The sequence below is a fragment of the Callospermophilus lateralis genome, chromosome 3, assembly GCF_048772815.1.
Source record: "Callospermophilus lateralis isolate mCalLat2 chromosome 3, mCalLat2.hap1, whole genome shotgun sequence".
Taxonomy (NCBI): Eukaryota; Metazoa; Chordata; class Mammalia; order Rodentia; family Sciuridae; genus Callospermophilus; species Callospermophilus lateralis.
The window spans coordinates 120,553,931-120,570,240 of NC_135307.1; the positions used below are offsets into that span (position 1 = coordinate 120,553,931).

Sequence of the window (16,310 nt, forward strand, 5' to 3'; positions counted from 1 at the left end):
AGTTCATCCCAGGGTCAAATGCTTTCCTGTATTATCTGCCTTTACCCCTGCCAGCAACTTCATGAGGCAGACACTGTCATCACCCCATTATACAGCCAAGGAAACAGGCCCAGAGAATGGTCAGGGAAGGCCCTTGTATGAGGGAGGGGTCAAGGGGATTTGAACCTGATCCTTTAAGGCCCAGGGTCTAAGCACTAACCACTGCCCTCTCCTGCTTCCTTCCAGCCAGCTGTTGCTGTGCTGTATGGCCTCTGAAGAGTTTCTCCAGTTTCTAGGCCTCAGTGTTTCCTTCTCTGCAATGGTGTCACTCCCTGAAATGATTCAAGGTGACTTAGACACTCTTGACTTGGCCAATACAGGAACAATAAATAGTGAGAGCTAGAGGCTAAATTCCCTGCAATCTACTGATTTTGCTCAGGTGCTTCAGTCCCACCCTAGGCCCAGTACTCACGTGGGCTGTGTGCATTGTCGCTCAGCACTCTGCACACCCATGCCACAGCTCCGTGAGCAGACAGACCAGGCACTCCAGCCGGACCAGCCACCATCCACAGCCTTGGGCCGGAAGCCCATGGGGACACACTCCCCATTGAGACACCACTATAGAGACACATGGAGGCAGAGCAACCCACCCCACCCGTCAGTCATCCTCACCCTAGTGAGAAGGAGGTGGGTGAGAAGACCTCGAAAGGCACAGAGAGATGGAAGGCATGAGAGAGGCCCTTACAGCCACACACAACCCAGGCCCCATGGCAAAGCAGTAGGGAATAAAACAGAGCTCAGGAGTTGATTCTGAGCTGCAGATGCCTTGGAAAATCATCCAGACCTTCCCCGATACCTGTTTTGTAGATGGGGAAATGGGCCCGAAAGGGCTGGGGTCTGCTAAGGGCACAAGTGAGACTAAGTTAAGCCTGACGCCAAAGCACAGGCAGCAGGAGGTGGGCCTCCCCGCAGCACACCCCACAATCGGGGTCAGCAGCTTCTCCTACCTTGTTTTCCCCACACCTGGTGCCGTCCACAGCTGCATCCAGCTTGGAGTGACAGGTGGTCCCCACAGAGCACCAGAGTGTGTGGCAGACATTCTGCAAGGAGGAGGCATGGCCATACCCTCACCAGCTCCCCAGTGCCTTCACCCATGCTACCCCCTCAGGTCCCCAAGGGTCCTCTGGGCACCCCTTTGTAGAGCCGGTGTGTCACAGAGGTCTGCAGATGTGATAACCCCCAGAGGTGTCCTCTTGCTCCACCTTCCCCCATTCCCCCTCAACCATGAGGAGACATGGGGTCCCTGTATGGAGACCTCCAGGCTCAAGTTTGCTGCTCAGAGCAGTCTCCAACTGTCTACACCACTCCCAGCCCCAGCCCACGCCTCTAAACAGACTCCCATTAGAAGTCACAGGGTCTCAGTCACATGCCTCTGGCCACAACTTCCTGCAATCTTCCCCAGGACCCCCAAGTATAGTTTTGTTTGTCTCTCTTATGAGCCAGCTCCAGGGACACTGAGCAACTTACCCATGGTCCCACAGCTGGTGAATGGTTAACCCCAAATCCAGTCCTGGGTCTGTGGCCCACCTAACCCCAAGGCCTCTCTCACAAGTAGGTCACTTTATGTCTCACTACACCAAACGGGGGCTGAGCCAGGCCAGGCAGGGTTTCTCCCAGGTTGGCATCTGCAGACTGGTGAGGGCTGTCCCCTAAGTCCTACTGCCATCCCCCATTCCCACACATGGCCCACACTCACATCCATGTCATCACAGAAAGCAGAGTAGGCCCCATATTGAAGACGGCACTGGTGGTTCACATCATAGAGGACACCAGGTGGCACTGAGGGGAAGTTGATGACATCATCGGCAGGAGAGTCGTCCAGGCACAGGCCCCACCCACGACTGTAGAGACAGAACAGGAAGATGAGGTGAGGGGCTACCGGTGCCATTAGAGAGGCCTCAGTGGGGCTGGAAGGGCAGGTGAGGTGGAAATGGGCATAGCAAACTTGTAGACCCGGTAGAAACACAACAGGCTCCCCATGTGGCTCAGCCGATCCCACAGTGATGGGCCTAGCACAACAGCCCTCCAGACCCCTGTCATCTCCCAGGGACTCCAGTCAGCTGAGCTGCCCCCCACCAAGGCCAGGCCTTGGCACAGCTATTGTCGCACTGCACTCCAGCTCTGCTGGTGCAGGCCCTCCTCCAGGTGTCGGACAAGGCCTGGATCTGCAAGCCATTTGCATGGCCTGGTTCTGACTTCCTGCAGCCTCAGCCCCTGGCCCTGACCCTGGAGCCAGGCTGGACAAGGTCTGGAGAACATCACATCACAGTTGTCACAACAGAGGGCCTCTAAGGACCCCACCCCAGGCAAAGACCTAGGTCATCTGTGGAAGGCCAGGTCTAGGAAGTAGCCCTCCACCTCCTCTCTCTCTCTGAGACAGAGCCCAGAGGCTGTCCTTCCCACCTCCCCACTCCACCAGGACTGGCCTCCTTGCCTCTATTTCTCCCTAGGGGCCTCTGCCTTCCTCCAGCCATCATTACCTGGCAGCGGAAGAGAGACTGGCAGACACGAGCAGGCACAGCCTATGTATGTCAAGAACTCCAGCAGATATGGTCAGAAGGTGCGGCAGCCCAGACACACCACCAGCAGACAGGAGCACACTGAGGCACAGGGGCCCTGAGGAGGACATCCCAGGCCTGGCTCAGCTGCCTTTGCCCCTCCTCACTCTGTGTGCCCCTTGTGCACAACTAGATTGCCCCTAAGGGCCAGAGGCCATCCTGCTGCCTCAGCTGGGCCCTGGGCATGAATACACTGGCACAATAACCACCCTTCTGGGCGCCCTGCTGTCCTGGAGGATCAGGAGGAAATGCCCCAGGGCCTTCTGGAGACAGCAGAAGCTAGGAGAAATGTACCAGGCTATCAGGGGTGGAGCTGACTCAGGCAGCAAGGACTTGGACAGAGGCAACAGATGAGGTAGGGCCTGCAGGATGGGGGCCTTGGCCAGGCAGGAAGCAGGAGCAGAAACCTTCCAATTTTCCGGCCTGGGAGGCTAAGGTGTCAGGTGTCAGGCTAGGGAGCCAAGATGAGCATAGAGTGCTAGTTGGGATGGGCAGTGCAGGGGTCACCAGGCTAAGAGCAGAGGTGGTAGATCCTTGGGTCTGGCAGGGAGACAGGAGATACCTCAGGATATGGAGAGGCTGGCAGAAGATGACCGGATGGAGAAACAGGGCCATTGCCACCAATGAAGGTGTGGAGAGAGGCTTAGAGGGTGGCTGGAATACTGGAGTTCATTTTTCAGAGGTAGAGGCCAGGTAGCTGTGAGACCTGGTGTGGGTGGGTGGTCTATGTGGAGTCCTGGCTGGTGACAGGGCCCTGACCCACCTAGAGCTGCAGAGAACCCAGTGGTAAACCCTGATGAGGGCCCTGGGGGTGTTCCTGGAACCAATGGATTCCTCTAACATGGGCATGACAAATGAGCTGCTGTTGGACACACCCTGTGCCCTGATGACTACATGCCAGGCTGGCCCTGGGTACATGGCTTGTGCCCTCACATTGCCTTCTCAGAGCATCCTAGGCAGAAGGCCACTGTCCTTACACACACAGAGCTCAGAATGGTCTGTCACCTGCCCTGGGTCAAGGATCCAAAGCCCAAGCTGCCAGTACCCACTCACTGTACCCACTCACTGTGTGGCCCCTGAGATAGGGCTCCTCACAGATGACCCCTGAGCCCAGCCTCAAATACTTTACCCCAGAAACAAGTTCAAAACCATGCAGCTGAGGCCTGACAGAGAGAAAGAAGTGTCCCCAAGTGCTTGCTGTGGCTCAGAGCTCCCTGGGCCTGCATGCTGGGGCAATGTCAGCTGGAGGGACTGGGGTCAGCCTGGCCCTGGGGCCCCTCTTTCCCTCTAGTATGCTGTGACAAATGGATGTGGGCTAGGGCACTTATCTGACCCTGTGGGGCATGAGGCATCCCTCACAGGACTCACTTCCCGATTCAGGGCCACAGCCGGGCCTTGGCACTGTTTGGGGAGTCAGAAATCCGAGTTCTGCTCTCTGCCCAGCTGTGGATGCTGTGTGGCCTTAGGCCCCCCTGTACCCTCCTCATCTACAAGAGGCTAATCCCAAGCTACAGAAGAACAAATAGCAATGTCGACTTGGGAAAAGTTACAGGGATGGCCAGGAACCGGCCCTTCCCTCCTCTGGCGGGCCCACTGCCAGGTTCCTCAACACTGCGGACTCACCCCCAGATCCCCACGCCCGTCAGCCCTTCCCCTCCAGGCCCCTCCTTGTGCTAATTACAGCTGGGCTAGCAGCCCCTGAACAGGGTCATAGTGGACAATAAGTGACTTCTGGAAGGAGGCCTCACTCTCACCTGAGATTGCCAAGAGCTGCCCACCACCTGTGGGACCTCCGGTGCATTCTCTACCCTCACCATCCCCAGGTTCTGGTCACAAAGCCACTGGACAGTGGGCATCATGGATGAAGTGAAGGGCCCACCCATGACTGGTCCTCTCTCTCCCTGCAGAAACCCTGGCTTTGAGGGCAGGGATGAACAGAGCCTCCCCTCACTGACCTCCAGTTCAAGCAGAGGCTAGTGAAGACCACGACCTCTGTGCTGACTTGCAGTGCCCATGGCTCCCACGGGCCTGCTACTGGTGACTAGAGCAACTACCTATTGACCCCAGGGTCCCTCAAAGTTCTTCTCAGCTCAAAATGACTCTTGGGGTTCCTTAGGTCAGCTGCTTTGGATTGGCTCCAAAAATCCCCCAGACCCACTGCCAGCCCCAGAAGATCCTTCAGCACACCCCAGGCCCCCATGTCCCTGACCACAGCCGGGGCCCTGCCTTCTACCAAGAGCTTCCTCCTTCCTCATTGACTTTGACTTTTAGTGGGCAGCTCCAGGAGCCTTCTCAGAAATCTATCCCCGACCCCAGGGGAGGTGGGTGTCCTCCTTTGCTTTCAGACTAACCCCACAGGGCTGTCTGCCACAGCAATAATCACCTCAAATTATCATCTGTCTGCCTCCCCCAGATGGCAAGGGCCTGTGCATAGACACAAGTTGTCTCCTTCACCACTGTCCCCCCAGGGCTTTACATACATGGGTCTGTGGACACAGCAAGGGTGAGAGACTGGATTCAGTTATGTCTGGGTCTAAGTGGCCTGGTAAACAGATATTTGCAGAGAACCAGGGGATGTCATCATCAAGTCCCACAGGGATAGTGAATGGTCTGCATATGCCTCTGAGAACGTCCCCAAGCCCTGGAAACACTGCTTGCCCTTGCATTTGGCACCTTTTATGAATCTCACTCATTTGGGTGGAGCCTGTCTCCTCTCTCACCCTCAGCAAAGAAACCCAAGGCTGGGAGCTGGGAAACAGATGCCACTGACCGTTTTGGTGTCCACATCGTCCACTTTCTCCTCAGATACCCCTGCTGCCTTACACCCAGATGGGAAGGTGAAGATATGAGCTGACCTTGGGGACATGGCATTCTTCCTCTCCAGCACCCCCTACTCAGTGGAGCAGGCAGCTCTGTCTTTCAGCCTCTGCCCTGCTCTTCCCAGTGTCAAGGCTCTGGCAGGGCCTGCTTGGCGCAGGCTCTCCTCCCACCCTCACCCAGGCCCGGGGCCAAGTCCCTCATACATTCCAGCAACTGGATGAGGACAGAGACTTGCCTGTCTGTCCCACAGCCAGGGTGCTGGGTGGCACCCTGGGTGGGGCAGCTGGGAACAAGCCTGGGGGGTATTTCAGAGGTGCCTACTATCCTGATTTCCAACTCTCATTCTCTGCTCCGCAGGAGGGGACACCCTCCTCTCCATCCCCAGGCCATTTCCCTAGCTCAAGTCCATGTGATATACCACTTGGTAATAAGGAAAAAGTAATTATAGCTGTTACCACTGTTGACTGTTGACCATGTGGTAGGCACTGTGCTAAACGCTACATGTGTTTTTTCATTTAATCCTGATAGCAAATGCATAACCCAGGCACATCATTATCCCCATGTTTGAGGCTTAAAGGATACTGTAACTTGTCTGCTAACACGGGAGGAAGCCTGGGCCAGAGTCCAGGTTCTGAAACACCCAACTATGTTTTTCTCTGCTTCCAATCCCACTCCTCATTCTAGTAGGCCCTCCTCCATGGGAAGCCAGCATCCGTGCTTCTACAGTCCTAATGAGTCTGGTCACATTCCTGCTGAAAACCCACAGTGGAGAGAGCCTTCTGGAGAAATGTGGCACATCGAGCGACAGATTTATCTCTGCCTCCTTCCAAAGTCCACAGTAACATTTAGAGAATAAACGAGACATAAATCTACACAGGCAGAGGATATGGAAGAAGTGATGATGGCAAGTAAAAGATGTCAACAAAATTCTGAAACCAGGAAGCACATGGTCAAGCAATGGCTAACTTGGTAGAGCAATAAGAGCGGCTGCAGGTGGTTGCAGGGAGAAACCACAGAGAAGCAACACCTGGACAGCTCAGCATTTGGGGTCCCAGGGGCCAGTAGGACTAGGGATGGAAGCCTAGTTCAAAGTCTTTAAGAACTAATTGGACCTTTATTCCCTCCTCACCCTTGGGTGACTAAGTGACTGTCACCAACTTACCCCAGGGTCTGGGGTCACTCTCTGAAAAGGGTGAACTAGGAAGCTCTGGTCCAGGAATGCCAGACACAGATAAAGGTCCAATGCAGAGGGTCCTTCAGGGAAAGGCGACAAGTAATAGTCCACACCATGAAAGGTGAGACACCCCACAAGTCCCTTGCCTTTTTAGATGCCAGAATGCTGCTGCCAGACTTCACACTCTCCTAGGAAAAGACTAGAAGATTCTTCTCTGGAGACACTAAATCACTCAGGGAAAAAAAAAAAAAAAATGACCTTAGATACTGACACTTGAGGATTTCCAAAGAGACAGTTCCAACTCAATCAATCTGTCATGAGTGACAGGAAAGAGACCTGGCCAAGTCCGCAGACCTCCCAACTGGTATCTCTGTCTCCTTCCATGTATGAAATACAGCCAACATGTTTAGAGAACACCTTTAACATGAAAGGAAGATTTTTTTTTTAAAATAACCCAAAGAAAAGAAAAGTATTTCAGGAAGAATAAAAAGAAAAAAGAAAATTATGTTACTGTAATCACCTCAGAAAGATAAGATATTGTAATTGTGAAATAAGAACAGGATAATAAAAGGAATATTTAGTGAATATGAAAGTTCAGAGGGTTGGAAATATAGCTCAGTTGGTAGAGTGCTTGTCTCGCATGTACAAGGCCCTGGGTTCAATCCCCAGCACTATGCACACAGTACCACACACAAAGAAAGAAAGGGAAAAAAAGAAAGTTCAGGAAATGAAAAGCACAATAGAAAAATATTTTTAAAAAACTAACAAGGATTGTAAGTATTTTAATAGAAGAATAAATTGCTGCTTCCCAGAAAATAGAAAGATATCAGAAGGAAAGTTTAAAAATTAGAAAGTAAGAGAGAAAAGCTGAATATGAAGGATTCCAGACAGAAAAAAACAGAGAAGAGATGATTACCAAGTAAATAATACAAGAATATTTTCAAGAACTAAAGGACATGAGTTTCTAGATTAAAAGGGTTCACTGAGTGCCCAAAAATAAAAATAAACCAAGGCACATAGTTGTGAAATTTAAAATCATGAACAAAGAGAAAGAGACAGCTTTCAAAAAGCTGTCTAAAAGCTTCCAAACTTCCTGAAAGGTCACATTCAAAAGCTTGGGAATCAGAATGATCCCCAAAGCAGAGCTGAAAATTAGAAGACAATGAGAAACACCTTCTACACGCTGAGGGAGAGTGACTTCTAACCTAGAAGCTGATATCCAATCAAACTATCAAGCAGATGAGAAGGAAGAATAAAGACACTTTCAGATGGGCAAACCATTTACCTCTATGCACACTTTTTCAGAAAGCTGCTTGAGAATGTGCTTCACCAAAACAAATATAAAATCAAAAGATAACTTCTCCCACTCTCAAAAAGTAGTATGGGATCCAGGAAAAAGGAAAACTTTACATGGCAATTTTAGGTCAGGCCTAAAAAAGCATTCAGTCCAGACTGGAAGACAGAGTGAAATTGAGGAGAAGGTCTAAGCAACAAGGGAATTTTTATCTGGTAGGGATTATCTTCTGGAAAACTGCACTCAAAGCATTTTGTAGAACTATTAGAGGATGTGGAAAGCAAAGAAAATGAGGCAAAAAAGAAAAATTACTTGTTCTTAAAAAGAAATGTCATCTTGTTACAACACTTAGTTTAGAAAAAAAATTACATAGTTATTATTATGAAGGCACTTAACGAGGACTTAATCAAAATACGTTATCACTATAGTGGGATAGGTGGGGGGAGCAAATGTGTGTGCAGGAAATGATGCAAGAGGATGAAATCCCACCCCTCCAGATAATATCTTTAAAAAAAATTGAGAAATATCAGTCTAGAAATGCTTTTTGGAAATATGAAAGTAAATTCAGAAGAGTCAACACTGAAAGTGGTTGTTTAGAGAAAAACAGTGGGGGTAGAGAGGGGTGGGCAGATGAGTTAAGACTCTACTATTGCCATCTTGAATTCTCAGTGTCCCTAAACTTGAGCTTTGTAAGCAAGATCATGCACAGGAGCATGCGCATGAGCAGAGGAGACATGCACAGTGTCTGCGTCCTCCATTCCTTGCCACCCCATTTGCATCGAGCATTTGCTTTGCCCATGAGCACAGAATCCCAGGAGACCCACAATGTATAGAGGTTCTGTGAGCTGCAAAGCCCAGATGCCAAGATGAGTTTGTTATGTCCAGGACTGAGAAAGGGGATCAACAGCCCCAGAGGCCACACTTTCCACATGAACCCAGAACTTGCTTCCAATGCAGAAAGAAGTCAATGACAATCTTAAGAAACAGGAATAACAAGGAACCCGGTCATCCCTTCTTCCTTGGGTAAAGTGCCTTAGCCAATCACCACACTGTCAACTATGACACTGGATGACAGGAAAAGATGAGTTCTTTTTCCTTTCGGGCTTTTTCCTCATCAGCAAGCTTGAGTATTGGGAGAATGTGCACAGATCAAAGAGGAAAATAACTCTGAAAATAACCAAATTAGTTTTGTGCCGAATATTCACTGCTCCAGTAAAATACACTCTGAAAGATGAACTGTGCAATTGTGTGGATATTGCATGTTAAATATTCTTTTCTTTTTTTAATTGTACTTGGACACAATACCTTTATTTTTATGTGGTGCTGAGGATTGAACCCTGGGCCTTGCACGTGCTAGGCAAGTGCTCTACCACAGAGCCACAACCCCAGCCCCTTAATTATTCTTATATATGCGTTTAAAACTGGCACTAAGCCGATGCTCTGGCACATCGTGTAATGCCAGTGGCTCAGGCGGCTGGCTGAGGCAGGAGGATCACAAGTTCAAAGCCAGCCTCAGCAATTTAGTGAAGCCCTAAGAAACTCAGTGAGATCTTATTTCAAAATACAAAATAAAAGGGGCTGGGGATGGGGCTCAGTGGTTAAGTGCTCCTGGGTTCAATCCCTGGTACCAAAAAAATAAAATAAAATAAAACTGGCACTAGGGGCTGGGGATGTAGCCCAGTGGAAGAGCACTTGCCTAGAATGTGCCAGACCCTGGGTCCAATCTCTAGAACCGCATGATCGTACTGCACAAAATGAAGATAAATAGTAAAATTATGCTAATAATTTAAATTTAAAATGTTCTCTTATTCAGAATAACATTAAATAGGAAATATACAATATCTTTACGTATTAAGAAACCATGAAAGAAAGGAAAAAGCTTTCTATTCTGTTCCCTTCATGGCACTTTTCCTGATTCTCACTGAACTGCATGGCCAGCCCTGCTCATCCTCCAGCCTCTTCCACCCCCCCCAGCAGTGGCTGGCTAGCCTCACTCACTGTCTTGCCGTTCCCTGAAAACCACTGGGCCCCTCCATGTCTGCAGTCCTGGCTGGACTTCCTCTCACAGGGGCTCCATTCTCCTTCTGCCTAAACATTTGTGAGCTCCTGCTCATCCTCCAGGATGCAATGTGGGCATCCCTTCCAGCAGGACCTTGAGGACCCCCGGCCAACACCTCTCAGGTGCTCCTCCACACATCTCTTTACCCTGGCACTCTGCTGTCACTGCCTGCACCCCTTGCCTTGCCTGCAACCTCATGAACAGGTGCCCAGGGCTGGGGAGGGACTTACTCGAGGAACCTGGTGATGTACTCGCGGCTGCAGCGAGACCAGGTGAGCGGAGCGGCGTCGTACAGGAGCTGTGGAGACATGATGAAAGGCCGTTTCCCAATGGGCTCGCAGTCATTGCCGTTTCCGTCATGCTGAATGCCAAAACTGTGTGAGAGCACAGGCCCCAGGGGCGGGTAAACCCAGGGGCAGGAGGCCGCCAGGCCACCCCACCCCCCCAGAGGCCTGCAAGGTGCACAGTCCTAGTTCCCAAGGCTGGCTCTGCCACTGAAGGGCTGTGTGACCTTGGGATAGCCACACCCCCTCTCTGCACTTCAGTTTCTGTAATGCAAAACATGGGTATGACAGTTAGTATCCCATGTGGTCCTCCTCTAGGTGCACTAACTTGTGCCTGAAATGAGAGTGGGGGGCCTCAGAATGGCTCTGCTCCTGCCCCCAGAGCTGGCTAACAATGGCCCTACAACTTTACTGGTGCCAAGAAGAGTCTAACAGAGGTCCCGCGACCTCCAGGTCCTCATCCCAAGGCTATGCATTTGCAATCTGAGCTACTGTATCACAAAAAGATCTCAACATCCTTGGGAAAGACACAAGAAAAATTCTAATTCCTGAGCACCTACTATATGTCAGGCACCATGCTAGGCACTTTCAGAGCACTATCTCACTCAGCCCTCATTATCACCCCCATAGGGGCTCAGAGAGACCAAGGAACTAGCCAGCATAACAGCCAGGAAATGGCAGAATTAGGGCAGAGGTTTCTTTCTACCACAGACAGTTTCAAGGCCCTGCAGGCAAGAATGTCACCCAGAACATCTGAATGAATGACCCCAAAACTTCTCAACAACAAACTCTTGGGGAGCTTGCCCTGTGGCTTTCCAATCTTCCCCCAGAGGCCAGCATTCACCAGCTAAACAGCCCGGGCTCAGGTGGCTGAGGGCCTGGGCCACACAGAGACATGAGAGTCCCAGGCAGAGATGTCAGATAGAGGGAGTCTTGAACATTGCTGGATCCAACCCCTTCAGTCTATGGGGAGCTCACAGAGGCCAGGGTCACAGAGAAAGTAGAAACAGGGACAGAGTGGGGAAAACATGCAAGCACTAAGGGCAACGAGGAGGAACAGCCAACAGCCTATGATCTGGCCGTTCCCAACCCCCTTGAAATAAGACCAGCCTCAGATCAGTCCCAGGGATGCTGGGACAGAGTCAGGGCTCCCGCCCCAGATAGTTTCCATTCCCTGGGATTCTGGAATCCATGGGGGTAGGAGCCAGCGCTCCCAAGGTGGGAAGGCAGAGCTGGGTTTGTAGTGTGGCAGTGAGGATAGGCATGGTACCTGTGTCCGAGCTCGTGGGCCACGGTGAAGGCCAGAGGGAGGCCAGTGTCCTCATTGATGTTGCAGCTGCGGTGTGGCTGGCACATGCCTGCCACATGAGACAGGCCCAGGGTTTCACAGGGATGGTTCATGGCTGCACACAAGTCCTTCCTGCACAGAGAGAAGCAGCTTTTAAGCTGACCTGGTCCAGGGCTGAAGGAGGCTAACCTGGACGGAGGAAGCCAGGATGCCCCTCCCACCACTCCATAATATCAGGTCATCAGGCCAACATGGTGGCCACTTGGGATGGCCTCACTTAGTGAGGCCTTAAGCAACTTAGCAGGTGCCCTTGTGTACACACAATCCCCTGGACACCTATCTGGGTTTGGGAAGCAGATGTGTGCCTAGAAGAGTTTTGGTGCTATTCCAGCAAGGGTGCTGACAGAAATGGCCAGAGTCCAGCAGAGGGAAAATAACCACCTGGAGCTTAAAAACACTGTCCCTGAAAGGATTAGCAGATGCCAGAGGTTGGGGAGAGGAGGGAGGGAGGCAGCTGTGACTAGAAACATGTGGCATGAGATCTCCTTCTGATGCAACTCCCTGAATCTGAATGCAGGTGATGGAGACACAAACCAGCACTGAACAGCACACACACAAGGTGAAGGTAGCACCAATGAGACCTGCGAGAGTCTGCAGATCATATCTCTGTCAACTTCCTGAGTGGGATATTATATTTCAGTTATGCAATATACTGCCAGCAGGGGAAACTGGATGGAGGGTACACAGAGCCTCTTTGTATTATTTCTGATAACTGCATGGGAATCCACAATTATTTTGAAATTTAAGACCTCAGTTGGGTGTAGTGGCACATGCCTGTAATCCCAGCGGCTCCAGAGGCTGAGGCAGGAGGATTGCAAGTTGGAGGTCAGATTCAGGAACTTAGTGAGGCCCTAAGTAACTTACCAAGACCCTGTCTCAAAATTAAAAATTTATAAAAAGGACTAGGGATGTAATTCAGTGGTAAAGAGCTCCAGGGTTTAATCCCCAGAACAAAAATGAAAGAAAGAAAGAAAGAAAGAAAGAAAGAAAGAAAGAAAGAAAGAAAGAAAGAAAGAAAGAAAGAAAGGAAGGAAGGAAGAGGGGGGAGGGAGGGAGAAGGGAGGGGGAGGGAGGGAGGGAAAGAAAGAGAGAAGAGAGAAAGAAAGAGAGAGAGAAAGAAAGAAAGAGAGAGAGAGAGAGATAGAAAGATAGATAGATCGATCGATCGATCGATCGATCTCCAAGTGCTGATGCAATGCAGCCTTGGGCCAGAGTTGCAAGCCTCTCCTTAAAATAGGGCTCCCTAAGAGCAGGGCTGTGTCTCCCCAGAAGGCTTTTCCCCTGAGACTCAGAGAGTCCTCCCTCAGATGCAGCCCTCCCACAGCACGCCCACCCTCCATGTGTGGGTACCTGGTAAGCAGTACGGCAGCGTCGTGATGCAGGGGGTGGGAATCCCCCTTCATGTTGATGCTTTTTTGCCACTTGCAGAAGCTCCTCAGGGTGTTGTCTGCATGGTGTGTGATCTTCAAGTCCTCCTGGGGGCAGAGAGGGCTACCGCTCATGCCTCCCCCTGAGTTCCCACAGGGACAGGCTCAATTATTCTCCATAGAAAGACGGGAGTCGGAGGCCCCAAGGGCAGTGGGAGTCACACAACAGCCAGGCCTCCAGCTTGACACCCCTCCTGCTACATATCTTGGGGAGACCTGAGACCTGACAGAACGTGAGTCAGGAACCAGAGGGTGACAGGGGACACTGGGCTCTTCCACACAGGCCGGCTCAGGTTATGGGGCAGGAGGGCACTGGAAGCCAATGCCCATTGCCATGGGTCCAGATGGGGCACCTCTCACCTCCTCATTTTCTAGCAGGATCAGGCGCACAATGGTGATGTGGATAGGGTTCCCAATGCTGGGGTGGTGAAACAAGCCGGCCACCTGTCCAAGAGATGGGTGGGTCAGGCTGTAACCAGGACGTAGGCAACCAACACCCATCCCAAAACATGCAGGGGGTGCAGGCCACACACATAGGTGCACAGAGCTGCACGCACAGTGATAGATGCACCCGCACCAACGCATACCGCACACACAAGCAGTACAATAACCCAGGGAGCACAGGAAGGCCTCCCAGGCCTCCTCCTAGCCCCACAATCTGTCCTGAGCACCAATTTGGGATCTGCTTTCAAGTGCCAATCCCATCTCCACCCAGCACAGGCAACTCAGACCTCCAACTGTTGGTTGATTGGCTCCTGTCAGGGCCCTGGCTTTGTCCTTGGCCGGAGACAGCCCCTCCTGCTGTGGGGACCAGCCTGGGGGGGGGGAGGGTGGCAGGACAGGGGTGGGTGCAGGCCTGCAAAGTCTCCCACTGCTCTGCCATTCTGTCTTCCTTTGAGGCTGACAGCCATGGGGCCAAGGAGACAGGTGTGCATGTCTGCCGGAGGCCCCCATGGCTACATGGAGGAACCCTACTGAGTCCCATAAGAGGGGGTCACCCCAAGAGATAGAAGGTGCACTAAGGTACAGGGGAAAGGGAACAGCCATCTGTTTTTTGTTTATTTGTTTGTTACTGGGGATTGAACTCAGGGGCACTTAACCACTGAGCCACATCCCCAGCCCCATTTTGTATTTTATTTAGAGACAGGGTCTCACTGAGTTGCTTAGTGCCTTGCTTTTGCAGAGTCTGGCTTTGAACTTACAATCCTACTGCCTCAGCCTCCCAGGCCGCTGGGATTACAGGCGTGGGCCATCTGTTCTTTTAAAATACCCACAGAACAAGAAGCCAGTCCACAACTGGGGACAGCTGCTGGGTTCCCAGTGGGCAGAGATGGCAGCAGAGGTTGGCTGTGAGGTGACCTCCAGCAAGAAATCTAGAAAAATAATACTCTTCCAGTAGGTGGGGCTGTGCCCTCCAGGCCAAGTTTCTGCCCTCAAGATGGAAGGAGACCCTCATTGTTATACAAAATTACATATAAGATGGTGTGAGGGGGAAGGAAAAAAGAGGGAGAGAGAAATGTGTTACAGTAGATGGGGTAGAGAGAGGTGAAGGGAGGGGAGGGGGGATAGGAAGGGGATAGGAAGGGCAGCAGAATACAACAGACACTGGTATGGCAGTATGTATAAACGTGGCTGTATAACCAATGTGATCCTGCAATCTGCACACATGGAAAAATAAGAATTCATAGCCCATTTGAATCAAATGTATGATATATGATATGTCAAGATCACTGTAATGTTTTGAGCAACTTATAAAAAATAATACTCAAATGGACAAAATGTTTTTAAAAATAAAAAACACGAACAGGGAAAAACAAACCCCATGAAAAGGACACGAGAGCCCCTGATTGTGGGGGTGGATGACACTTTCAAGGTCAGGCATGGTGAAGAGAAACATGCCACGTGCCACCATGTTCAGGCTAGAAACTCAGGAGCCCCTCACCACCCTTCTCCCCCACATCCAACTAATTCTGTCTCCTGAGCTTTGCCTGAGTCTATCTCTTCGCTTCTGGGCCACTGCCCAGAACAAGTGACAGCATCTCTTCTCTGATGTGCTGTTGAGTTCTCCTACAATTGTCTCTATACTTTGGCTCCTCCAGGCCACCTATAGACTGGTGGCTCAGTCACCTCTCTTTGAAATGCGAACCCAATCACACCATGCCTTCCTTAAGACAATGAATCTTCACAGTTCACAGGGTACGGCAAAAGTTCCCAGTCTACGGGCCTCTTTGGTCCGACACCTGCCCTCCTTTCTGGCTTCCCCTCACCTCATGCCACTCACTCGCTGCTTCCAATCACTCTGTCTTTCTCTCAGAATCCCATGACTCTTCCTAACACTGGGCCCTTGCACATGCTGTGCCCTCAACCTGGAACAGCACCCTTTCTATCTCCCCTCATCTCATCTCTCACCCAATCTCCAGCTCTCCACCCTCCATCATGCCAACTGGGGAGCCTCTATTCCATCTCCCAATAAATATCTGCTGAATGAATGAATGAATGAATTTTGGGCACTTGCTAAGCATTTCCAATGCATTATCTCATTTAAAAGAAACAGTACAAAATGAGAAAAAGTACCCTGAAAAAAAGATCAAAAGAATAAGTCTTTCAGGGGCTGGGGTTATGGCTCAGTGGCAAATGCCTTGCCTAACATCTGTGAGGCACTAAGTTTGATCCTCAGCACCACATAAAAATAAATAAAATAAAAGTGTCCATCTAGAACTAAAAAAATAAAAATAAGTCTTTCAGAAACTATAGACAGGCAAACTTGGCACCAGTACCCAACAAAGTGGTTCTAGAGGACAAGGAGTTCCTGAGGGTCTACTAGGACCTGCCTGACAAATGACCCATCCTGTCCTGAGCCAGGGCTGGGGACAGCTTAGTACCACCACAGAGCAGCACATATAACCGTTCTCATTGTATGCCAGGAAATATGGAGGTTAGGAAAGGCACTGGAAGACACTGTAGAGAGAGAGGGTCATTACAGGTTGATCAACTCAACCAAGAAGTGTTTGTTAACAACCTAGAGTCAGTGTGGGGGATAACTGAACAGGGGAAGTCAAGCCCCCATTCTAGTACAGGCAAGAGAATAAGCCAAGGATGGGCAGGGTTTGCGAAAACAAGATCTGGGGGTTAAAGGTGACCACAGCTCCCAGTGAGCAGAGAGTAAGACCAAAGCCCCTCAAAAAGGTCTGTGACCTCAGCAAAAATGAACAGAACTGGGAGTTAGAATGGCATGGAGGGAGACCTGTCTTGTTATGCTTGGAACAGAATCACCTAAGGTCCAGAACTCAGGTCTGGATCTGACACA

At 50.7% G+C, this 16,310-nt stretch overlaps 1 protein-coding gene across 1 annotated transcript in view; it reads right to left on the minus strand.

The window, feature by feature from the left end:
- Adamts7 (ADAM metallopeptidase with thrombospondin type 1 motif 7) overlaps positions 1-16,310 on the minus strand; it is a 45,575-nt gene that overhangs the window by 13,548 nt on the left and 15,717 nt on the right. The window contains exons 5-11 of the mRNA XM_076851219.2: positions 13,364-13,447; positions 12,927-13,051; positions 11,499-11,648; positions 10,175-10,318; positions 1,736-1,880; positions 987-1,079; positions 452-597 (exon numbers count right to left, since the gene is read on the minus strand). Of these exons, the coding sequence (XP_076707334.2) occupies positions 452-597; positions 987-1,079; positions 1,736-1,880; positions 10,175-10,318; positions 11,499-11,648; positions 12,927-13,051; positions 13,364-13,447 (887 nt within the window). The remainder of the gene's footprint in view (positions 1-451; positions 598-986; positions 1,080-1,735; positions 1,881-10,174; positions 10,319-11,498; positions 11,649-12,926; positions 13,052-13,363; positions 13,448-16,310) is intronic.